General features: G+C 41.0%; 1 protein-coding gene across 3 annotated transcripts in view; it reads right to left on the reverse strand.

Annotated features, from left to right (window-relative positions):
- Positions 1–25,607, reverse strand: part of edil3a (EGF like and discoidin domains 3a) — a 77,746-nt gene that overhangs the window by 37,213 nt on the left and 14,926 nt on the right. The window contains exons 2-3 of one of the 3 annotated variants that reach the window (XM_086112014.1): positions 20,668–20,694; positions 11,809–11,937 (exon numbers count right to left, since the gene is read on the reverse strand). In XM_086112014.1, the coding sequence (XP_085968140.1) occupies positions 11,809–11,937; positions 20,668–20,694 (156 nt within the window). Of the gene's footprint in view, positions 1–11,808; positions 11,938–20,667; positions 20,698–25,607 lie in introns of all 3 variants that reach the window. The other 2 variants (XM_086112013.1, XM_086112015.1) reach the window with 2 other exon arrangements.

Here is a 25,607-nt window from a genome sequence, read left to right on the forward strand (position 1 = left end):
AAATATGGGTGTGAATGGTCGTTTGTCTTTATATGTGCCCTGCGACTGACTGGCGACCAGTTCAGAGTGTAGTGTGTCTTCAGCTGGGATAGGCTCCAGCAACTCCTCGCAACCCTGTTCATGATAAGCGGTGTTGAAAATGAATGAATGGATTTTCTATACTGTAGTATCTGTGAATTTGAATGTGTGTGGATTCAATCGTTGGGGCCTGGTCCGTTGAAGTGATGTGGAAATCAAAAAATTATAGAATGGTTAGCTGCTGTTAGCTCACGTTCGCCAGTCTGTGTGTTGAGCCCCTGGATCATTTGTGGGCATAGCAGCAAGTGTATGAATGTGCTTTATGTTTATTTTGTTCCCATTTATTAAAAAAAAAAAAAAAAAAGCAAGGGTATGACAACACATTCCTAATAGCGGTGGTAAACTCGATGAAATGAGCTCGAGTAACTGTGCTGGCTCGTAGTCATGCTGCTCTGGAAGCTAGTTCTCCAATGTAGGTGACGCATTGCACTTAACTTCCTTTACAAGTGTGAAATGATCACAAACCGACTCGCCAATCTTTGTCTTTCACCCACTTTTTCCTCCTCGCTCACGCTTTATTATTCGTGAGTCAGCAGTAAGACCAGTCCGTGGAAAAAGTGAAACGCAATACGATGCGGGACAACCGTACGCTTTGGTCAAGGGTATGAGTGAGGGGAAAACAAATAGAACAGCTGCTCTCCTGGTCTGTGGTACGACTCTAAAGGAGCTCTCATCAGTTCCCTGGAATGTCTCTTTCTTTGCCTTACCTCCTATTATTCTCTGGAAAGTGTCTCCGTTGGACAATAATGAGAGCAATGAATAGTGCTATATGTCAGGAACCGAGGCCGGCCGTGAGCGTAAATTGGCTGTGGTGTGTCCAGGGAGCAGGAGCATGCCCGAAGCTCTGCAACGGTATGGGTCAGTGGTGACCTTTCTACTGGGCTGCAATGACCTCACCGGTGCCCGCCTGCAGCTGCTGCGGACACATGGCCAGAGTAAAACTGTGTTCCGGTTCATCCAGGTCACGGTAGAAGAGTACTTTAGATTAGCATATAGATGGAATTGTGAGACCAAACAAAGTAAAACAATGCATGGCTTTTATTGAAGAGAAAACAAGTCAAACATTTAAGTTTCCCTTTGAGATACATTAAATTCAGAACATGTGGTTGCGGGTTTGTTTATGTATAAACCATGTCTCCAAAAATACATTTGATCCCAACATAAGCTTTTTTTTTGGGGGGGGGGGGGGGGGATCCTCAAAAATTCGTACAATTTTAGTTCACCAAATCTACCACTAGATTAACGACAGAAAATCCAATTTTTTAACATTTCTGCCATTCATTGTTTCCCAGAAAGGTAAAAACTGACCCTATGTAGGAAGAGCGTCTTCAGATAAAGTCCATAACGCTAGCTACGTGTCTCCATTGTGAGACAAATGAATCTTATCTTATCTTATCTTAAGTTGAGGCCACCCGTAGCAAGCCACTTCTCAGTTTCAAAAAAAAAAGATGCAAGCAGATCCTTCTTGACCTTCAGGCTCGGAAGGTTGCTTGAACCTCTTTGTTCGGTGATTGTCATGAATGATACAGACAGTATAATTAGCCTCTGACCCTGAATACTCAAAACCTTATTTGAAGTAATCATCCCGCTTCCTTACAGTGCAAGAGTTTAGCCTGGAAAAAGCCTCCCTGCTGATGAGCATCACGGTGGTCCAGCAGTCAGACGCTGGATTCGATACAGAAAAAAGCTTGCGATTCTCTTGATAACATTATGAATTTATAAATATGAAAAACAGACGCCCAATGACTTTACTCAGTGAACTCCATGTACTCTATATCATCGGTTTAATTAGCAAAATGACAGAAGACTTTATTAAAGATGTTTTAAGAGGATAATTTAAACGATGTCTTGGACTGAAGGTCATTTAATTTTTATATGGAGTCCGCATAAAAGGCATAACATGATTTTTGCATTGGGTGAGTGAGACTTCATAAAAGCTTTCACTCCGGTAAGTACCTGAATAACAGACGGTGATGGAAGCTAAACAACACAAATATGTCCCGGGTTGCTCATAACGCAGCTTCTTTTCTGACCGCAATTGATGAATATGCACACATCATTTAATACTCTCCAGAGAGATTTCTTTTCTCCATTTTTTTTGCAATATCGTACTGGCGTGAAAGATCTACTCATACTTCGGCACAAATGAAAGAGCACCTCATGCTCACAACGAAGCTCGAGGGTGAAAACGTTTTTTTTTCACCTCCATCTAACGTTAAAGTGATTTCATTCTTTTTGTCTTCAGCTCAGTTTTCACATGCAAAACAAAACTGCACCGAAACTAGTATGTTTTATACTGCGCCAAACACACTGATGACACTTCAACAGTGACGCTCGACCGTAACATATGGCCAAATATATCTAACGTGCCATATTTTTACAAGACGATGTGCAGGTAAGTGTCTGTCACCGTTCACGTGAATGTCATGTAAGGGCAGTGACAATCACCAAATGAGGAGAAAAAGAGCAACATTTTGGAGTGGGCAATATAATGTTGATGGAATGAATGAGGGAATTACAAACGCTCAAAAATCTTTTTTTCTGAAAGGAAAATATTTGTCAAAAGGAGACATTTCATTCTGGAGTCATATCCGTCCTCAGGCTTAAAGGGGGCACATAAAAAGCATTTGGGGGTGGGGAATTATTATTATTGGCCTTGAGACAGCATTTACTTTGCTCGATATATTTTATGCTTACCATACTCTGCGCGACACTTGTCACTGTCTTGAATGGTGCCCTTTGCAAATATTACCACGGACAATGTTTACAGTAAATACGCATCCCTCAATTTTATTAATTGCTGCTGTTATGGCTAATAGGGTGGCTACATCCAATTTGGTGAAGGTGCTGACATATTGCCGCTTCAAACGGGTGTCTGCGGTGGAAAGGAACAGAAAAAAGGAGTTGAAAATCAATCTTATATTTTAGATGTCCAAAAGGTTTGTGGCTCCCGTGGTTTCTTTGATGAAACGGGTTAAAAAGGCTCTTTGGTTAGAGACTCCATGTGTTCCCCCCCTGCCTTCCGCCATACTTGTAATTGTGTAAGGGACAGTCTGAATGTGTAGGTCATGAAAACTAAATGTGGCCTCGTGTCCAACAATTGCAATCAATTAATTGTCATTTTTATCAGACCCATACAGCACACTTCTAAAAATGGCTTGATGTTGAAAAAAAAAAAGAGTCCGTCTTTAGGTCAACTGATTTTCAGTGTACTAATTGGCAGGCAAAGTCAGTGCCTTTATGTGGCAATTGCAGTATTCAGTCATTACTTTCAACGGAAAGCAAAAACACATAAAAGCTACTTTTGAAAAACAAAAACGAATTGAGACTCGGAACCTTGACTCAGCAATTGTTTATCGATTTAAAAACATTCTTGATTGAGGTTGGCATCCGGATGATTTATGAAGAGTTTAATATTGATGCTGTCAGTTTAAGATGCTTCAGCACTTTCACCAGACGAAATTCGCTCTGACTTTGATTTATTTTTCAAAAAAATATCCTCGCTGACCTTGTCTTTGAATTCTGCTCAAGTATATGACTTGAGAAGAGAAAGTATTGCAAACGTATTCTGGCGGAAGTACGAATTATTTGCATGAAGTTCTATGGTTTCTGAACGCTTAGGATTACGGAGTAGATGTATGTTTACAAAGTGCATCTCTGACCTTTTTCCTGTGAGCACCTTAATTATTTGATTGTCGAGATTCAATGCAGGATTGTTTGGTCGAGCTTTTCTCAGTGTGTCGTTATGGCTTCGAGAGCCAGACATAAGCCGACGGCAGAATTGAGTGTGAGGGTTTAGAAATTCCTCTGGGATGATGCTGTCACCATCTTCCAGGTCCTGCAGGTCCTTCGCTCCTGGAGAGGCCACAAGGTCACAGTGTATCTGAATTAAAGCCAAGGGGGGATTAAACACGTCGCCTGAACCTCTTCACAGAAAAAGGTAAAAAGTAGAGGAAAAGTTCAAGAAATGCATCTTTTTTAATGGCTTCTTTGAAAAGGAGGAGTTGGCTGGCTGACTGACTGATTTTACACCTTCATTACCTTCTTCTTGACAGACATGTGGAATCAAATTCCGGCATTCTTGCAGACAACGAACTTTCCAGAGAATGTTATTGAAAATAGTATATTTTACACATCCGTTTTTCAAAAACCAACGGCTATGTGTGGAATACAAAACATCATTTTTAAAAGACTGTATTTTCCGCAGTATAAGGTGCACCTAAAAGCATTAAATTCTCTCCAAAGGCAACAGTGCACCTTATAATCTGATGCATTTTATAAATGGATCAATATTCTGATTTCTTGGATGTAGTATTTTAAATGTTCTGTAAAGATCGAGCTACAGCAGTTGTTAAAGCGCTACATAAATAAAGCTGTGTTGTATTGTATTCTCTTCAGTGTAGCTCCACCTAGTGGATACATGATGTAACTGCAGCTCATATTGTGGCTTCTATTCTATGTGCCTTATAATGCGGTGCGCCCTATATGAAAACAGTTTTAAAATAGACCATTCATAGAAGGTGTGCCTTATACTCCGAAGCGCCTTATACTGAGGAATATACGGTATTAGCGATGGGTCTGACAAAGAAGGCCAACAACCACTAGATTAGTCGAAACAACTTAAAACAATAAAAATTATCCGGGTGCGTTTCTGTGTCCGATCTGATCATAGCTCTCCAATGGTGGCTAAAAGCAGCACTATCCAGACTAAGGAGAGTGGTGCTAAGAACAGGAAAGACTAACGGACCAGCATTGCAGGTTAGTGTTCAGCCACAACAAGATAATTGGGATGGTAAAGTGAATTAGCAGCTCAGAAGGCATGAGGAAAAAAACTGAACATTTCTGTCAGAGTAATTTAACCGTGGCCGATTACAGAGTGAGAGTGCAAATGAGAATGACCGCATCTGCAACTCCCAGAAGCCTGAACCCTGTCCAGGTTGATGCCACTACATCCGGTTATTCCAGGTCTGTTGGCAATGCTTCTGTCCATTTTAGCATTCTCTATCCCTCCAGGCAATGCATTTCAGTGTGTTGTTATTAACCGATTATTACTTTTGTTTTTTTCACCAACGAGATAAATGAGCTAACCTGAGCTATGTTCTCATGTTTGACCATTCACAGCCAATCTGTGAGCTAATGTTCAAAGATGACTTGAGGTCTGGCTGCGTAACTGCGGTCATTTCTTGAGCTATTTGGTCAACTGTGGAACTTTTCTCATGTCTTGCTGTAAATGTATCTGACCGCAGATTGAAAAGACTCAGAACCATGGGTGGGCTAATGCAGTAGGAGAAAACAGCCGTGTCCTCCCGAAAGATCTATCGCACAATAATTGAGCACAGCGGCAAGCCTGTGTGTTCACTTGGACTACAAGAAGAAATCTTCCCTCAACTGGTTACACGCCCAAACACTTTGACAGTATTTTGTTTCATGGGTATTGGTTAAAATTAAAACATATATTACATGTGATTATCAGTGTCACCTACAACCATGTTTACCTTGACAAAAATGATTCTGTGATACAGTCGCTGATTTAAGTGTGGTGAGCTGTCTTGAAAAGAGATCAGGCGCTATACTTTGTAAAATACCGTATTTTCACGACCATTCGGCGCACCGTGTTGTTGGGCGCAGTCTCAGTAAGGGGTGCTATTTCTGTATTTGACAAATACACAAAACGCACTGTATTATTGGGCGCAGCCAGGCATGGTAAAACATACGCCAGCTTAAACATACGGCATGCATGCACGCACGCTAAAACCACATTTTTAAAAAGGCAACGGAAGCAAAACTGAGTTCGGTTGTACTTTATTTCGCCATTTTACAATGTACTCACGCGACTGGTACCTGCTAGGGGCGTGCCTTTCGCGGCCTCTTACATGCCCACCCTTCACTCATTGGCGACTGGTACCTGTGAGGGGCGTGCCTTTAGCCTCCTCTTACACGCCCACCCTTCACTCATTGGCGGACTTCCGCATGCCTGTCGTCACTCACTCCGCCTTTTCTCTATATAAACAGCGTGTTGGCCAGAGGTGCTCACAGTCAGGCTTTGGAACTCTGCGCATACATTAGACGCTCCGCATTATAAGGCGTCCTGTCCATTTTGGAGAAAATTTAAGACTTTTAATGACGCCATATAGTCGTGAAAATACGGTAGCTTCCATAAGGTTCTAAAGCATAGGTGTCAAACTCAGGTCCTGGAGGGCCGCTGCCCTGCACGTTTTCCAAGTCTCCCTGTTGCAACACACCTGATTCAAATGATCAGATCATCAGCAAGCTCTGCGCAAGCCTGACATTGAACCTGTTCATTTGAATCAGGTGTGTTGCAACAGGGAGACTTGGAAAACATGCAGGGCAGCGGCCCTCCAGGACCTGAGTTTGACACCTATGTTCTACAGTATACGTCACATTAAGGGATTGAAAAATAAAAACACTTGAGAATCTGCCATATTTTTGCATATGAACTGTTCCAGTCGTTCTGTGTTGTGTTGGTGTTTAACTCTTTTAGGGAAAGCGGTCACTACAGTTAGCCAATCATGTTATCAGGTTTCAGGTTAACATTATTGGGGCATCAAGAGAAATGCCATGTAAACTCCAGACTTGTTGACTTGAAAGAAGCAGACACATTTCTGGTTTCTTGGGACGGCCTTAATAAAACATTTTTTTTAATTCCTTCCCAGAAAAAAAAAATAAAAATGACATTTTTAATTCAGTTCAGTGTAATTGACTGTAAATTGCTTTCCACCAGCTCCTTTCTTGTCACATGGAAAACAATGTCAAAATGATTCTGTACCTCTTTTTCTTCGTGAGAATTAAAGTCACCGGTTGCCTTTTATGAAGCATAATTACGAGATGAGACGGAAAACCTGTTAACTTGGCAACAGAAAATCTACTTGGGTAAACTAGCTCCTCTGTACGTAGCCAGGTTGTCTGTTGCAGCCATGTTACGTGATTTAAAAAAAAACAACAACAACAAACCAAACGGTAACATCAATGTTAAAATAAAAAAGACAATGAGGTAATCGGCGTTTTTGTAGTCACTGTTGCGCTCAGGGCTTCTATAAACTAAGAGCACAGAATCAGTAGCATAAAATAATAATATTCACCACAAACTTGGAGATAAATTTACATTACTGGATTTGCTATGAGAAAGACAGAGACCCTAATGCCTCCAGCCAGAGCTGTCACCAAAGCACAGGCAGAACAAAACTGGTGAGCAGATTACCATAATATCCATTATCCTTCACAACTTTTGTGACCCGAAGTAGAAAAAAAAAACAAGAACATACCCAAGGCACCCTGACTGAAACTTTTTCAGGACAAGTATTTCTTCAGCCTGTTTACATCGCAACTTTTTTTCCTTGAGCAAACATTTCCGCAAACTTTTTTAGCTGTACATCTTAATCAATTGAGCTAAGCCTGCGCCCGCAGTATCATTTTTGAAGGGTGAGGTTAAAATCTTCCCTCAAAATGAGTTCAGCTTTACTGCTTAAATAAATGATGGCTTTGGGCAGCTTGGATGAATAGCAAACAGATTTGGTGGACACACTGGCACATTATAGAATATTTCGTTGAATTACTACGATGAATCAACATTCGATTTCCTGAAGGAAAAGCAGCTAAAGGAATATGTGTGAGAATTTATGTTATCCTTGTTTGTGGTTCTGGTTTGAAAAGTTCACATTTCCAAAACATATGCATCTGCTGATGTCGTAGAAATTTGATATTGAACATTGTTAACTTGTATCTTATAATTAATTGTAACCTTGTATCACACATCCTGCTATCTGGAAGTGCTGCTATGCGAGTTCGTTGCTGTGCAAGGTTGTGCGTCAGACTTTAACCCCTCCCAAGAAGGAAAAAAAATGGTATAAGAGGGGAAACATTTTAAGTATGGAAAGTATTGTACACCAACTTCTTGATGCAAAAAGGATCCGGAAAAGGTAATCAGCTGACCACTCTGCAAATGCATGTAGATGACGACGTTTATGATCGTGGTTTATGAAGTAGCCTTGGTACATGTCATAAAATCAACTCTGTAGCTTGTCATTGATGAACATGGACAAAAACTGTCTGAATTGGCAATAACGTGAGATTCTCGTGTACTTGCACTCCGATTAAGAGTGAAAAGACCTACGAGACAGTAGACATGAGGTCGATGCGGTGCTCGCTATTGACCACAAGCTTCTATGCATAGAAATTGGTGTGAACTATTTCCACCGTGCCACAAGTCTGAAATGCAGCGTTAACACGGTTGTCATTACGACTATCTTACAATGTGCGATTTGAACGGAAAAGTTCATTTGACTGTTTTTTTAGCCGACTTAAAATTCAAGTAGATGTCAGCAGCGCGGCGAACGTTATCGCGGATATAAATGAACATGAAGAGAAAAACTACAGGTGCATCAGCACAGACTGATGAAAGGTAGCCTGTGATCTGTGGCAAGGGAATTGATTAAAAGTCATGGCGCACAGCAGATTTAAGTCGGACAGATTGTCCTGTGGCAGGAGCCGAGATAACGACTGTCGATGAACAAAATACGCTGTCTGTCTTATTCACGTTTAGTCCTTATCAGTTCCGCCCAACTGCCGTGTTCCAAGAGGAATGGCAAAAAGTCCGTCGTCAGCAACCGCCATCAAAAAGACAACCATCAGCAATTCAAGTTGCGCTGTTCATTTCTTTTGTTCAACAGGCCACTGCCATGTTCGGCGCGACTTACAGTTTGTGGTGAGAAAAGGAAAAAAAATAACACACATTTGCTGGTGGACAAATCTCTATAATATGCTTCATTTGTCCTTGATAAACTTAGCGCATGCGCCCCTAAAATATTTTGGCACCTCATGACGAGCAAGGCAATCACTTTCTATCTATACTCTGTGACAGTTCATTACGATGTTTGACTCCTTTCCCGATAACAATGCGCGAGCTCTGTTGTCACGGTGGTTCATGACACGCACTATTACAAAAGATGATCGTTGGTGAGAATAAAGACTCAAACAATGACATCAGTCACACTAGAGCCAACCTTCAATTGGAAAAGCCAATAGCTGTAAGCTTGGAAACACTCATTTAATGCTAATACACAACATTAGCTAATGGGCTGTCTGGTGGTGTAAGTCATATTTCTTCTTACTGGAAACGTATTGAGTAAATTGAATGGCATAAACCTCTCTGATGTGAAACAAGTCTGCAGAGACTTTGAACTGTGATTACCTTCAGAGTATAATGTCAGCCGATAGCTGTCAAAGACATATAAAGACATGACAAGTAAGCCAAAATACGTAGCTGGAAGGGTCAAAATAAGACGTTTTGCATTGCAGTTTGCCAGTAAAAATGAGCATTTTGCACTTCCCATTGACTTGGGGAAAATCAAAATTGCGAGCGGGCACAACACATGTCCAGGTGGAAGCTAAGCGAGTCGGATGACGGCGCGGGGAGATGGCATAAGTGTGGGAGCATGCCAGATTAAAACGCAAGGTGACAACCGTGGCGTGTAATTGTTGTAACACAGACCTTGCTCTCCGCCAGTGTGAAGCCGCGTATGACCTGAAGCACTGTAAATATGAATGTTACGCAAATCAGTGAGATTCATAATGCACCTGACAAATATAACATTAGCCCACGATATGATAGTGCTATAACATTAGCCCTGTGGAGAGCTAGGCCTTTTTGTTGGTTGCGACTGCCAGCAAACGTGTCGTGTTTATTACCATGGTGAGAAGTTACAGTACCATATATGTAAAATGACAGTATTTAAGTACATTTATTTTTTTTCTCATTTGTATTAATAATTGCTCTTTAATCAAGCAATCATGCATTTTATATTTAAATATTTGATGATTCGATGCAATTGTCAGTAGGATACTCAAATACTTGGTAAAATATTCAGTTGCTGCATCTTTACAACTCCCTCCTTATATTGTTAACATTTTATTGTTGAATTAAACCCTTGCTTCGGGTCACCTGAATACTCTTCAGAATGGGTGGATTGCACCTCAAATGAAGTCAGTAATTAGAAAAAAAAATGCTCTTCCAATAAGTTATTTTAAGCCTTTACAGTACAGTCCATTTAGAAAACGCAAGGCGACTTGTAGTTATTTTTCTCGTCCACGTATGACACATTTGTAGCCGAGCTTCACAAAGTAGCTCTAACAAGCGGGATATGTAATGCACGTATTAAGGATAATGTTCAAAGGTGTGAAATTGGATTTGGCTCTGACAGAGCAGTAAAGCAAATGTGGTAAAAGCCAGACAAGATAGTGTGTTAGAAGTCGGGTAGCCGACAAAACCGCTTTTAAAACTCCGGATTTGTCTTTGGTTTAATGTTGAACTACGACCGTGCTCCTCAGTAGTCTTGATTGCCTGAACATGTAACCTTATTAAAGGAAGCCTTTCTGCAATACAGCTAAGCAGCAATTACATTTTAGCAACAATGGATGCCTCGCTGAAATCAACCGGTGGTTGGTTTAGCCTGAAGTGTGTGGCTATATTTCATAAAATAGTGAGACCGGTACAGCATGAAAAATACGTAAAACTGTCTTCAAGACAATATACGGTCGCGTAAAAGCTGAAACTGAGACAAGCAGTGGTTGATCAATGACCCCTCTGTTGTGAAAATGAACACTTGTCGCCAAAGAAGACATCCAAGTAGCGTTTCTTGCATTTCTTTCTCATTCCACTGGCTCCTCATCCAATCACACACATTAGTATTTAAAAGTTAGAGATTTTTTAAAATATATTTTACAGTTGTTAAGTTTTACACTTGAGGCATTTGTAAAGGTAAGTTATGACACTCCTGTCATTCAGTTTTAAGGAGTGATTAAACTTCGTCTGTTGTATGAAGATTGCGGACACGTACAGTGTATGTTATCAAGAATACCAAAATATTCTTAAAAAAAACATACACTTGATTCAAGTTTATAATGGACACTGGAATAGATGAATTCACTTTTGAATTGATTTAAATTTTTGAGCAATCTTTATTTCTAAAAAAACCCGCCAATGTATTAAAATTCAAATTCAAAAACCTGAATCCAATAATCGTATCTGTCTTGCTTGTTGTCAGCCTGCAGTTCAAGGTGTGGGAGATGATCATTTTCCTCGGCATGTCTGCCATTCTATAGCAGCAATTATTTATGTCTGTTTATCGTTTAATACGATTGTTTGTCTCTCCAGATGACGAATTGTCAATCTCCCATTCTCTCGCTCACTCATTTTCTCGCACTGAACCGTAATGACTGTGAGGAAAATTGGCAGACATTAGTGCATTCAGCCCATTTCAAATCAGCTTCCCACAACCCTGAGGGCTTAAAAGGAAACAATAACTGAATTATGATGAGAAGGCTTGCCAGCGCCGCACTGCTTTTGGCTGGAGACAAATATTATAATGTGATACCGATACGCTGACTTTTTCCATTTCCCTTTGTGTTATGTCTTTTCATAAATAAACGAGATTACATGTAAGCAAACAACTCATCTGATATCAGTGTTGTTCGTGGAACAGCATCATTAGTGTAACGGGTCGGGGTCGGAGTCAGCGGGCGCTTGCTAATTGACATGTTGAGAGAACGCCTGCGGTGAGTATGTTCAGAAACACTAAGCATCATATCGCAGATGAGGCAAAGTGTATTTTAATATGTAAAGTATTGATGAAAGCTTTTTTTTTTTTTTTTTGGCTAAGGTTAAAGGTGACACGGTATGTTTCATTCACCACAAAAAGTTGTGGTGCAACTTACTGTGTTGGCAGTGAACCCCACTGAAGCCAGGAGGACAACTGCAGACATATCCAATGAAGGTGTCCCCCCTGTAGGTCTCACTGATCTCGCATGCCCCTCTGTTGTGGCAAGGGTTTGGGTGGCAAGGCCCTAAGTGCAAAAAGGAAAAAAAATAAAATAAACATGGTCAGAATTTGGTGCAGTTGTTATACACAAACCAAAAAAAAAACCCTCCTGGAACAAACATTACTACTAACACACTTCAGGATGAATGTGAAATACATTATAACCCTTGCAACTTCATTTGATCATCGGTACACATTTGAATGCCCAATTGTTGAGCATATCTGGAGCCTACTTTTTGCACAACTTGCTTTTCTCGAAAAAGGAAGAAACCGGTGACTGACGCAGAATTTCCAAGGATCTCCAATTTTAAGCCCTTCTGTGACCCTTCCAGCAGCTCCGTATCTCTGTGGCATCTTGCTGATGACTCCGTGACACACTACAGAAAGCTCCAGTGGCCACTTCTTGTTTTTAAAGCCTCATATTGTATGCACATTTTTTTTCTATCAATTGTGAGGTGCCAACTTGATGTCAATATGGGAACAGCATACCAATTCTAACTGAAACAGTAAATGTTTTGGTACGTTCTTCCATCAAACTGCAGTTATGAATTTTAAGGTCCAGCTCGTTGTCGGAGCACAACAACAAGTACAGAAAAATTGAACAGCCGGACATGTGCATTCAAAAGTTCAGAGTCAAATTAAGTTCAACTGTGAATGCCAAGCACGTCCAAAAATGTAAGTTCATTATGAAGCGTGTTTCAATGAAGAGAGAAACAAGTCTAATTCGACAAAAATCAGTTCAATATTTCAGGTGCGTTCCAGTGAACAAACATGAGCTGGCTTGCATGTGTGTCACAAACACTTTGGTAAAAAATTGATCATTCTAAAAGCAAAGAATAAAATCACAGTTCCACATTTAGCACGACCATTGTTCCAATTCAGCATTTTCGGTGGAGCGAACACAAGGAGGCATTTAATCATCTGCGCTCTGGAACAAAGGAACGTTTTTTTAATTTTTTTTTCAAAAGAAAAGCTGAAGAGGATGAATAACTCTGGTTTAGAGTGATAATTAATCATTAAAACCCCCTCCTCCCTGTCGGCGCTAATGACGATGATCAAGACTTTTACAACTTATTAAAACACATGACAGATGACACATGAATTCAGTGGCCTAGCTCAGAGCTACCATAGATTGCTACCCGTGTAAACGTGCAGCATGTGCTTTATGACAAGGTCTTACGCAGACTTATTAGTTTCATAAATCAATGGCATGCAAATGGCAGCTCCCTCATCTTTTAAACGCTGAGTGAAACAACTGCTCTGCGGCTGACCAAAGTTGAAAAAGAAAAAGTGCAGGCTGGAGACGACCACGAGGAAAGCCTTGCACCCGATGGCTCAACGTCGTTGAGGGCGACCTCCAACGACACGGAGTTGCCGTGGAGGACGCGGAGCAGCTGGCACAAGATGGCCAGCTCTGGAAAAATCCGGTGCACGTGGTCAGCTTAACGCACAGGGATGGGACGCCCCCCACCCTCGCTCGAGCACAAGTAGTAGTAGAAATACTAAATATACATATGCCAGCAAATACAAGTACTTGGTTCAAAAGATTCTACCACTTAAAGGAAGGCCGAAGTCGAGAAACAAACACCAAACCTAAGAACTACAAGATAGACATGGAAACCAACAGGGCAATCTGTTCCACAAAAAAATAATATATATAAATAAAAGGGAAAAAAGTATTATCTATTCTGTTATCATTTTTGTTTCAATGACGATGGTTTTGTTCCCTCATGTGGCTTTTTTGTCTCCACCTGTTCTCATCACGCGGGTCCCTTGTGTTTAACCAATCAGCTGCCTCAAGTCTTTGTGTCTTGTCCAGGTGTTTCTCGTTGTGTCGCCACTTTGTTTGTATTTAGTTCGCCCGGTTCTGTCAGTCTTTGTCGGCTCCTTGTGTTCCTGTCATGTTGTGTTTCTGTCATAGGGGTTTATGGTTGATTGATTGGTTGGTTGGTTTGTTTCTTGTGGTTTTCATGACTTTGTTTGTGTAAAGTATTTGAGTTAGCTTTTCCAGTGTACTACTGTAAGTATTTTTTGTTCATCCATTTTCTTCAGTCCAACCCGCTCCTCCTGCCCCACTGCTTTTTGGGTCCTCTACCATCATACAAAACGTGACTTTTTCATGTTAAACAGTCCAAATCGTGAGGAAATATGTTATTTTCTGCTGCCTGGCCATTGAAGGTTTCTCTTTCTCTTTAATCACAAAACAAAAACTTGCATATGGGCTCGTCACCGGTAAAATCTCTCACATCTGGTGTTCCATGAGTCACTTTGCCAAGTCAACTTCCATCACATTTTGATTGGCATGTAAACAACTCTGTTTTAATACTTCTGTCCAAGACTAACAAAAAAGCAGAGCATGTTTTTCTAAATGTAAATGAATAAAAAAAATACAACCAGCCAGTTGGAGACAAAAAAAGGAGAATATCACCAGTAAGAAGATTATTGTTCCCTTGCAAGAATTAGCCCCTGAACGGGAATTACAAACAAGGTAATCCCATCGAAGTGGTGCCATTTTCCAAATGAGAACCTGTATTACTAATAATGAGAGTGGCGGCAAATCAGCTGAGCAGAACAATGTGTGAGAGCCTTCACGGAGGCGAGGCCCGTGGAGGGAGTCCGGGTGACCGCTTGCTGCGATGTTTTGACATGACGATCTATAGTGGCGCCAAAGTGTGCTGACACCTCGCTAATGGAGAATGCATAAAGCAGAAAAAAATTGGAAAGGGAGTGGGAGGGGGCCACTGGTGTTGGACCGATACTGAGACAATGTGCGCTGAATGGCAGATTCACGCGGGTTAAAAAAAAAAAAAAAACTATTACAAAGACTGTAAATAGCAACATTTTTAAAAGACTTTGATTTATGGACACTTTGATTTATGGAATTGGATGGCAACATGAGCCACAACATAAAGACGGCATGTAAAGAATATTAAAAAGATGACAGATTTAAAAAAGAAAAAAAAAGAACAGTATACTTTAATTAATTCAACTCCTCTCCGGTCTGTATTCATAGAAATATAACAGAGAAGAAATCTACACATCAAGGATATTCTTGGCTTATTTGAAACACAAATCTTTTAATCTTTTAACAAACGGAGAGCGGATGAGAAGAAATATCACCTTAATGTCAGGCCGATGCGAAGCTTTCAAGCTGTCCAACATGAACAGTATGAAAAGTGCCTCGCTCCAAGATGTCTCCGAACAAACATCAGCCGCCATTCCTCAGCCTCCACCAATTTCCATGATTGGAAAAAAACACAAAGGTTCACTTGCGTCACTGTTTAACTGCCTTGTCCAGTAAATAACCAACAGACTAAACATTTTTTCTCTTTATGGCATTTTGTGGTGTTATTTTTTTTATTTATATATATATATATATGTTTTGTCAGACACTGGCTCTCATACCCAGCAGTCAGCAGGGATGATATAGAGCCACCATTACAGAAGCATAGTAGGCCCCAGTGTTCCTCAGAAACAAGGCAGATGCTTTCTTGCGAAACAGAATGTTTCCGTGTTCTCTTGTTATTTGTTGCTTGTTAGTGCAATACTACGACGGCTCACACTACCGGATACAAATTCCTTGTATGTTTACATGCTTGGGGAATAAAGATTGATTCTAAGAAAAGCTACTGCAACCTGATGCAGTTTGACCTTCGACACTGTTCTTGATGATGAGACATACTGTACTTGAATAATGTATTGCGCGTTAAAGTGAATAAATAAAAATGGTTTTGAAGGGTGATTTTGGGTGGTCGTATTATACACGGGTGCGAGTGAGTCACAGAATTTACGGTCCACGTAGAACACGGGTAGAAACGACGGACACTCTGAAAGCAGGAATAAAGCGGGGCAACAGAGAACCCTACTTCAAAACTCTTTAAAAAAAAGCAACTTTTGGATCAAATATGTCGTCTCAGAATGTCAGTTATCGCTCCCTTCGCTGCTGTGTGTTCGTTATGGGACGCATGTCTGCAGGCAAAGTGGCAGACTTCCTGTCTGAATGTCAGCTGCTCGAGCCATCGCTCGGCCCGTGATTGATGCGAGCTGGCGCACAGTCCAGCAGGAGCGGCGTGATTTCTTTTCATGGCTGCAAAGAAAGTTCAATCAATCAGGCCCCGAAACATGTCTTGTGGTTTCACGCGGGAAAAGTACTATTTGTTTCCTTTTGGAGATCGACTACAAGACGCCTGGAGGTTTTAAAGCTCAGGGTTTTGTGCACCGACATCTTGGCTGACAATTGACATGATCTTATTTCTGAAACCGCTCTTGCTAATTCAATGACGCAGCATTTCATCGCTCACTTATACTGTCATTACATCAAAAAGTAAGTCATATTTACAGTGAACTGTTCAGCTTAGTTAATTACTTTTGAGCTATGATAAGTCCATTTGAAAAAATAAATCCTAAATCATCTTCTGTTTGTGGAATTTATCAATTGATTACATTTATAACTATTATTTATGATTTTTCATTTTTTATTACCTGTATTATTTAGTGTCATATTGAGCAAAATAATGCGGCCTGGAGAAGTAGCCAAAGAGGAGAGTAGCATTTATGAAATTAAACTTCACTGATGTCATGTCGGCCTGAAAAGAGACTGCACTCCATTGACTGCTAAAAAAAAGACATCACTAGTTCAGCACAACTTGAGATAATTATTCATAATCATTCCAACTATGATGTAGGATCTATAGCAGCACGGTGTCCCACTGGTTAGCACGTCTGCATCACAATGCAGAGGTGCAGGGTACAATTCCAGCTCCGGCCTTCCTGTATGGAGTTTGCATGTTCTCCTGCATGGGTTTTATCAGGGTACTCCGGTTTCTTCCCCCATTCCAAAAACATGCATGGTAAATTCATGGAAGACTAAATTGTCCCGAGGTTTCAAGTCTGAGGACAAATGATTGTTCGTCTGTGTCCCCCGCCTACTGCCCAAAGACAGCCGGGATAGGCTCCAGCACCCATGACCCTTGTGAGGATAAGCGGGTTAGAAAATGAATGTAGGATGGAATGTTTCGCTTTTAAAAAAAAAAAATCATTATGTTGTTCTGTCATATTTGTAATGTAATTGTGGGATAGAGTCATATAAACATCAGGAAGGAAAGGGTGCTGACCCTTGTTGAAATGCTCAATCCGTGCTAATTATATGATGTCAGAAGACTAATCTACTACATCACCGTCATCTCACCCCCTTGTATTAATACTTGGTGTAAAAGTCCCCCAAAAAACGTAAAAACGGTTTCACTGATCATGAATGAAGTGCAAGACGACGCTCCGCTCCTAAAATCCCTGTTCTAATTCCTGTAAATTTCGTTATGGCGGGTCACAGAGCGGTCAGACATCGAATTACTGACTGGATGGCCGATTTTCTCCTGATCCCAGTGAAATAGGTCAAGTTGCGGAGCCGGAGGATCAAATACACAAGCATTGCCTGCAATCAAATGCATGACAAACGAGTGCGTCATGCATTTCACTGATCGTAACCACCGTCATGAAACACACACTTCCACTGCCGGATCAGCGCTTGTTTCATACAGCTGAGTTAAAGTGACATGGCAGTCCATTGTTACACTTGAAACTTCTTTAAAGGGAATCTGCATTGAAACGGTTCAACTGGACATACAGTCGGCGTTGTCTTGCTCAAATGCGACATGGCCTAAATGTGTCAAATCTGGTTTAACCTTGCCTTGCTTTTACAGGCGGGCCTCTACGCTTCATAAGCTTTTGGTGACTGAACGCATCCTTCACCTCCACTGATCAACATTGGCACTGAAGCTCCAAAGTGACATGAGCGCTCCCGGCAGGGGTTGCAAAGTGCTCAAGATGGAAGCGTCTCTTGTAGCACTTTGTGCTCTCGCCATTTTGCCATTTCGGACCATCAACATTTGACAAAGTCAAATAAATGCACTTTGAGTTGAATGGATTAAGAAAGCATGTAGAGGGGAAAAAATGGCTTGGGATATGTCAAATAGTAATGAAAGCCAAGAGTCACATTGAAGATCGACATCTTTCTGGAAGTCTTGTCAGAGATGAAATGTCACCAAAATGTCACAGCACCTCTAAAGGTCTCCTCTAAACAAGGTGTTTTTTTATTTTTTGGGGGGTTTATTTTATTTCATTTTTTTTAAGTGTGATCATGAGCAAAAGAAAATTGTTGATAATTATTCCCCCCCATTCCAAAAACATGCATGGCAGGCTAATGGAACACTCAAAATTGTCCCCAGGTGTGATTTGGAGCGCGAATGGTTGTTTGTCAGTGTGTGACCTGCGATTGGCTGGCAACCGGTTCAGGGTGTCCCGCGCCTACTGCCTGAAGACAGCTGGGATAGGCTCCAGCACGTCCCGCGACCCTTGTGAGGGTAAGCGGATCAGAAGATGGATGAATGGATGGATAGTTTCAGATGTCACCAAAAAAAAAAAAAACACACACAAATAAAATTAGCATCAAAGTAACTGTTTCTTTTCACAAAAAGTGTGTTTTCTCCACATGTGTTAGAAACCGGTGTTTTTGGTATGTTTTCCCTTTGTCCATTTTTTCTGTCTCCCTGTGTCTAGCAATCAGCAATCAGCTTCCTCCAGCCACTCTTCTTACCCAGGTGTGCCCTGTTGTCTCGTCAATTCATTTGTTTTTAGTTCCCCCTGGTTCATTCACGTTAGCTCTGAAACGATAATTATGTGTTACCGCTGCGCTTGATTGTGGCACGTATATGTTTCTACTGTATATGTATGTGCTTGCTGGTTTGCTTGAGGCAGAGTGTGATCGTGATTTTTTAACATAACCTCAGCTTGACTTGAAACTTTGAAACGTCTTCGAACCAAAACAAGCTGACTTTTTGGATGGGAGGCGGAGGTGTTAACACGCAGATTTATAATAATGGGCAGTCTGTCTTTTTCATTAAAAGGTAAGATGCTACTTTTAAATGCCATGATGCAAGACAACATCTGAGATTTTTACCTGTATTTCACAGAGTAAAATTGGAGTTACGTGATTTATAAGTAAGTGACTCACCCTGTGTTCTTCTCTATAAGGGGTTCTCCTTTTTTCTAAGAATTCTTCAGATTGGCACCCATGAGAGCATGTAATTAAGTACGCTGCATTGATATTGAAGAGGGCCATTTGGAGATCTGAACAGCAGAAGCTCCGGATACATAATGTAAGACTTTTATAACCCAATATGGGTTTTATTTTACCCAAAAATTTTATTTCAGACTGCATTCAGTGATCGCATTGAATTCATGTGTCAAACCAACTCAGTGAATTCCACAGAAAAAGTTGAGGGACGTTTGTTCTCATTGCATTCATGTGGCCAATTCAGCAAAGCCATTTTATCTCCAAGTTTGCAGCGAAATTCAAAGTGGGTCACAGCAGTAGTCAGGAATTTTGTAGGATGGTGAGTAGGCATTCTCACATCAAGGAAAATTCCATCAGTGGCTCAGCAAGATGAAATGGAGTCAATTTAACAGTTGTATTGGTTTAGATTGAAAATGAAATGAAAGGCGATACTCGACCACGTTGAGCAGACAAAGCACATTTTCGTCCCGCCACCCTCGAGTTTCAATGCAAAGCCGTTTGGATGGCTGAGGCTGAGGCATGCGCGCTATGTAAAGGCTCAGGTACAAAATACCAAAGAAAATTAAGAAAAACTCTCTTCTGACAAATTATTCCTTTCACTGAGATAAGAAGACAAGAATATGCAGATTAGATACATCATGACATCAAGATAATATGCAAAATTGTGTCGTCTGTGGTCTCATGCGTGACTTTCCTCATCATACTGTCCTATTTTCCTTTCACGTCCAGTTCCAGGTCAGCGGTCGCCAGTCACACCTAATTTGGGGCAATATGAAGTCCGATAATTGTTTTGCCGGCTGTTCTCCTCATTCTGTCTGTCATGTGAAATGTGGAAACCTTTAGCCCTTGCCTTGTGGTATTGAATGCTACCCAACGAATACGAAACAAATGTGGTTATCCTTCAAAAATATTTTGATTTATTTCTCTGAATTGGTTCAGATTTGAAAATAAAGTCCCAACTGAGATCGGTACATGAAACAGCGATGCCTTGCGATACGGGTGACCCGACTGAGTTTGCTGTGTGGTGGCAGTGAACTCAACTCAGCACACTTCATAGCAAGCAGCAGTTTGAAGGCTTCAAGCTGTTTAATGCCCTTCCAAGTTAATGTTTATTGTCCTACTTAATGTTTATTGTCAAATTAATCATAAAACAAAAGAATTACACGTTGTGTATGTAAAAGAGCCACATGAACATAAACTTTTCTTTCAATCAACTAGCTCAATGCTAACACATAATCGGAAACACCCTAGACAACATGTGTCATAACGCTTTAAGGAATGTATATATTAACACGAACAATACACATGTAGACTGACCATAAAGCAATATGCAAAGACAAATCTTCTTTTTCCTGTCCTATCTATGACTAAAATTACTGACAGAGTGGCGGTGTGAACCTCATTTGTGTGCATGATACAGACGCCCATTTTAATTATGTTGTTCCCGAATGTTTTTTTGTCAAGTAGTATTTTCCTTTTCAAAGCCACATTACAAAATCTTCTAGGTCTCGGGATGGAGGCTGGAACCAATTAATGGCATTTCCATTTATTTCAGTGGGGGAAAACGATTTGAAATACGGGTCACTTGATTTACAGGCACGATCGCGCATCAAATTGAACATGTGCATGCCCACAAGACACAAATCAATGGAAATCATGTTATCGCGCGTAAAAATCTCCCACCTGCTGATGTCGGTTCCTCGCCATCTGCTGCTGCGAAGAGGGGAAGGTGGAAGGAGGGGAAGAAGCAAAATTCAGCATCTTAGCTATGTTACAGTATGCGGTGATCTGCCGACGACTGAGCCAACATTAATTGCAATACGCACTCACATATGGGGAGTAACACTTTGCATGCAATCTGAGAACGCACAGTTTCAAAAGAAGGCCACACCTGCTTCCTGCCAGGTTAAGAATCTGCCCATCCCCCACTTACACCGAGTAATTATCCTCTCTCTGTCCTGGTTGGAGGCCCCGGACTAATATGGATCCATCATTCTGGACCAATGTCAGATGAACCCCGGTGGCACACGAGCCCGCTCGCTGGCTAGACACCAATTCAGCACAGTGGCTGAAATTTGGCTCGCCGACAATCATTACCACAGTCCTCGATCTCCATCAGCACTTATAAAATTGCCCCGAAATGGGCCCGAAAACTGGACACTCATGTGAAAGAACAAGGGAGTCTGACAAATGGGACGGCAGGTAGGACCGCCGTCACCAATGGGGTGGTGAGCCAAAGCCCGCATGAGATCTCCATTCAAAAAAAAAAAAAAAAAAACTCCACATACTGTGTATATCTGGATGAAACTCATATTACCACACTCTCGTGTGGTAATATGCACGTTAAGCATTTATCACCGACTAATGCAAGCGCTAATGATACATTCTCCAAATCACCATGCTTGTATAATTAAAATATGATTCAATGGCAGGCCCGTGTTTCCATCCAGAGCATTGAATACAAATCAGGAAACATACAGACATTATAACATAATGCCAATACTATGCAGGCTTTTACGGGTCATACTAAAACACAAACAAATTAAACTAGCTTCAAAACCCCAAAGTTCTAGAAAACAAGTAAAGATACATATTTTTAATAGCACCATAAAAGAAATATGTTTCGGGACACAAAGCGATCACTGATTAAAATTTGCTGTGGAGCAATGTGATTTACATCCATCTTTTATTCCTCTTTACACCGCTGCAGAGAAATACATTCCCAATCAGACCGCAATAGAGTACCATTCCTCCTCTTGACGGACCAAACAGCAGTCAGATTGTTTCACATAATGTTCTACATGGACTTTAAATAACTTGTAGATTGTCAATCTTGGTGATCTGGTTGCACCGGTGAACAACAAATATCACATGTGTCTGAGCAGTTAAAAAATCTCGTCCAAAATACGAGTCAAGTAGATGTCAAAAACAGACATTCATCAGCAGCTCTTTAAATTTGAGAGAATGATTGAATTGACGACGCAAGGAGCCAAAAGCCGCCGCGAAGGCTGCTATTTGTATTTTCCTCCGTGCGGTTTTCCTCTCTGACATTTCCTCGCTTCTCTTTCCATTGAGGTCAAGAGGACGCGCACACGCAACATTGTGCCGCTAACGTGCATGTTTGTGAAGATGAAACAAATATAAATGCGTCTCGGAGTGCAAATGAAATATTCACACCCACACATACATCGAAAGACTGAGGAGAGGAAAAGTGCATGTTTGCTTAATCCATTCATCCAACTGTTCGAGTCGGGAATCACATTTTTTACAAGGCAGACTCATTATTTGGCTTGAAATCTAGATTTGTCCATGAGTGCTTTGCAGAATTTACTTCACTTTACTTTGAATGTGTTCCTCTCAGCATTTCAAGTGGAAATGCACAAAAAGGTACAGCGCTTGCAATTATGACCATTTGGCAGCCGTAATCCACGTAATCCACGGGTGCGCTCGGTTCACATATCATCTTATTTAGACGCGCAAGGCTACAGTTGATCAAGTGATGTGAGCATTACAAATTGCACAAACCCTACAACCGTACATTGTGCTTAATGAATAATTGAAACAAACCGGGAGATTAATTATTCGTAGCCGCTCCTCTCTGAAGGAGATGCATTTTGAAGCATGACAAGAGTCCATCCTGGGTCATATTGGTTTAACCTGACTGATAGCCAGAAGGCAGCGACAACATCCATAATCGAAATGGGAACGGCCGCTCCGTCCAGAATGGCGCTGCTCTGTCTTCCAAGGTGTTCGGTGGAGATAGGAAGGTCTGTGTGCAGGGTAACGAACCCGACAAAAAATGGGACATTTGCATGTCATCAATGCACTCGATGACGGGGACGGGAAACATGTTGCATCAAAGTTTTGAGCTGTTTAAGAGGTCTGGGATAAGGCTCAATCACACAAAATTTCACAACTCCAGTGGAACGACTAAGGTCAACCATACTCTGTAACTCGATGCCTCAATTCTATCTAAAAAAAAAACAAAAATCATTAGCAAAGGAAATAATTGATCCAGAGTCTGATTGTCACCTTGATCAATTTTATGACCTGTAAAACAATATTCCACTAACATGGGAACATACTTCCCTGTCAAGTAAGTGTAAAAATAATTAGAAATATGTCATATTAATCATATAATGATCACTCAATTGCACACAGTGAAAGTAGAGAGAGAAATCAAGGATGCAAGCCACATCACAGATAAATCGAACACGATCAAATTTGATAATCGATTAATCGTTTAGAGAGTTTGCTCGTAATTTTAGCTTCTCAATAGTAATTAATTCTCAGAGATCTCCGGTTCTCTGTCAAAGCAGATTCAACATCTTTGTGTTGAATCAAAAATAAACAATTGCAAACATGTTTTTTTTTAAACAATGATCAACATTTTTGCCTGATTTTTGACATGTCACGGCTCAAGCCAGCGACCGAATTATAATTGCTTTAAGATTTCTCTGACTTCACCTTTTGTACGAAAAGGGCAGTGCATACACCCACGGGGATATTCAACTTTCAATGTTTTACTGTAGTTGGGATAGAAGTGATGAACCCATCACTGATGACTGGATTGTAGTCACTTTGACGTCCACTTGACGCAAAGACTCCACCACTCTCATCACTTGCACCTTCATGGCCAGTCAGCACATGGCGATGTCGAAAACAATCCGGGTAATGGATTGAACCCCTATTGAGCAGTGTGGCATGGAGACTGACAGTCGGCTGTCACCGCTAATGCCGGCAGCCCAGACGGCACTGACTGGGGCTGACAAATCCTGTTTGTGTCTGTCAAGTCTCTCTTGTTCCAAATCTAAAGCAGTAAAACTTTTGTCAGAGTTTCACAAATTTCTTGACGGCGTGCGAGCCAAATGAGGGAGCGTGTCAAAGTATGTCTTTTACCGATTCCATACGGCAAATCTAGTTGGAACACAAAGGTCTCTCTGCTGCCACTTGCTGTGGCCTTTAGCTTTTAAATGGCTACTTTTACCGCTTCCGTGCTGACAAATAAGATACCCTTGACATTTTAGAATTATGATCCTACATACGGTGTTAAAATCCTTGCCACTTGCAAATGTGTACGATTGAAAGCACTTTGGATTGCTCCTTTGGACCATTGGCTTTAGGGCTAGCTAGTAGCGGCTAAACTGCTAACGTATACGTGGGCAGGCTTTGCAAACTCTGGATCATCACTTAGGTGGTACTTGCTCAAACGATTCAAAAGGACTGTAGTTGTCCCGTCTTTGAGGACATACTTTGCATCACGGCCGGTTTCATTTATCCCACATAGCTTTGGGCATACAGTCACACATGCAATGTTAAGGAACTGTGCTTGTCAAAAAAAGTACCACGTCATGGTTTGTCCATCGCACATTTGATCATTGTTCACTCCTGTAGCTTCACATTATCTCTGTTTACTTAAACCCTTTCATGCCATTTAGAAATGTATTCAAAATAGAGTAGTTACCTGTAATTATCGAAATTGCCTGAATAAGATGGTGTGTAATAACAGGATCAAGTTTTGCTTTGACATGTCTCATGACTCTTATCAGCTGCAATATTCATGACCTTGGCAAAAATGAAATGTCACAATGAAAACAAATGGTACACTATCACAGAGTCAATATAATCTATCGATTGTGGCGACGTAGTTAAGCATCTGCTTGTACTCTTTCAAGTCCGTGATATTCCTCAGGCGCAGGCGGATTTAATGGCCTGCACGAAAGAATAAACATCCATCCATTTTTATACCGTGTGTCCTCATGAGGCAGCAGTAGCTCATCTGTATGGTTGTATTTTAAAAAAAAAAGAGAGAGAGAAAAACCAATACACTTTTTGGTTCCATTGAATTTACAGGTTTCTTTTCATCATTTAGCAGTCGGAAACTTATTTTGTCCCAAGTGAATCCTCATCTATTGAGGTTTTAGTTGACTGCAATGGCGCACATATGGCTATGTGCGCACGTGCCAGATTGCGGCAACAATTGTCACTGTTTATGTTTCTGAATCAACACACACACACACACTTCAAGGCCCAGCAGATGCTCAGTGCACATCCATCTCCCACATAATGTAACCCTTAGAGGTGTTTGTTCCATCATGGCAGTGCTTATTAACATTAAATCTTCTTGGTTTGGAGTGGGTGGCTGACTGTGAAATGACTCTCTGTCTCACGCATACACACACACACAGACACACACACACGCACAAAAGCATTACTGACAATAATTAGAAAGACATTGTTGATGCTTCCCCATCTAAATGAATGAAGCACAGCACCCATTTTTATCAACCCCGTCTTGAATGTGAATGGCTCATCCAAGGGTAACGTGATCTCTGAAACGTTTTCAGCTTTTAACATCAACGGCCCGGGGCTTCAAAAATGTCATCCAGTTTTCCGGCAGTTGACAGAAATGCAAAGGCGCTGTGAATGATTCGATTGCCAACAGCGCAGAGACTTTCTGGAGAATTCCATTGCCCCACAAGTGCAGTCTAAGTACATCATTAGCGTCAGCGTTGGCCTTAAAATCTTAAAATAAAAAACAAATGGGACTTATAATGCAGTGACGTGCAATGAGGTTCACGACTGGTGGGGCACAACTTCTTCGGAGTCACATTATAAAAAAA

This window comes from Hippocampus guttulatus, chromosome 5 (assembly GCF_054856545.1).
Source record: "Hippocampus guttulatus isolate MCC_2025c chromosome 5, RoL_Hgut_1.0, whole genome shotgun sequence".
Lineage (NCBI taxonomy): Eukaryota > Metazoa > Chordata > Actinopteri > Syngnathiformes > Syngnathidae > Hippocampus > Hippocampus guttulatus.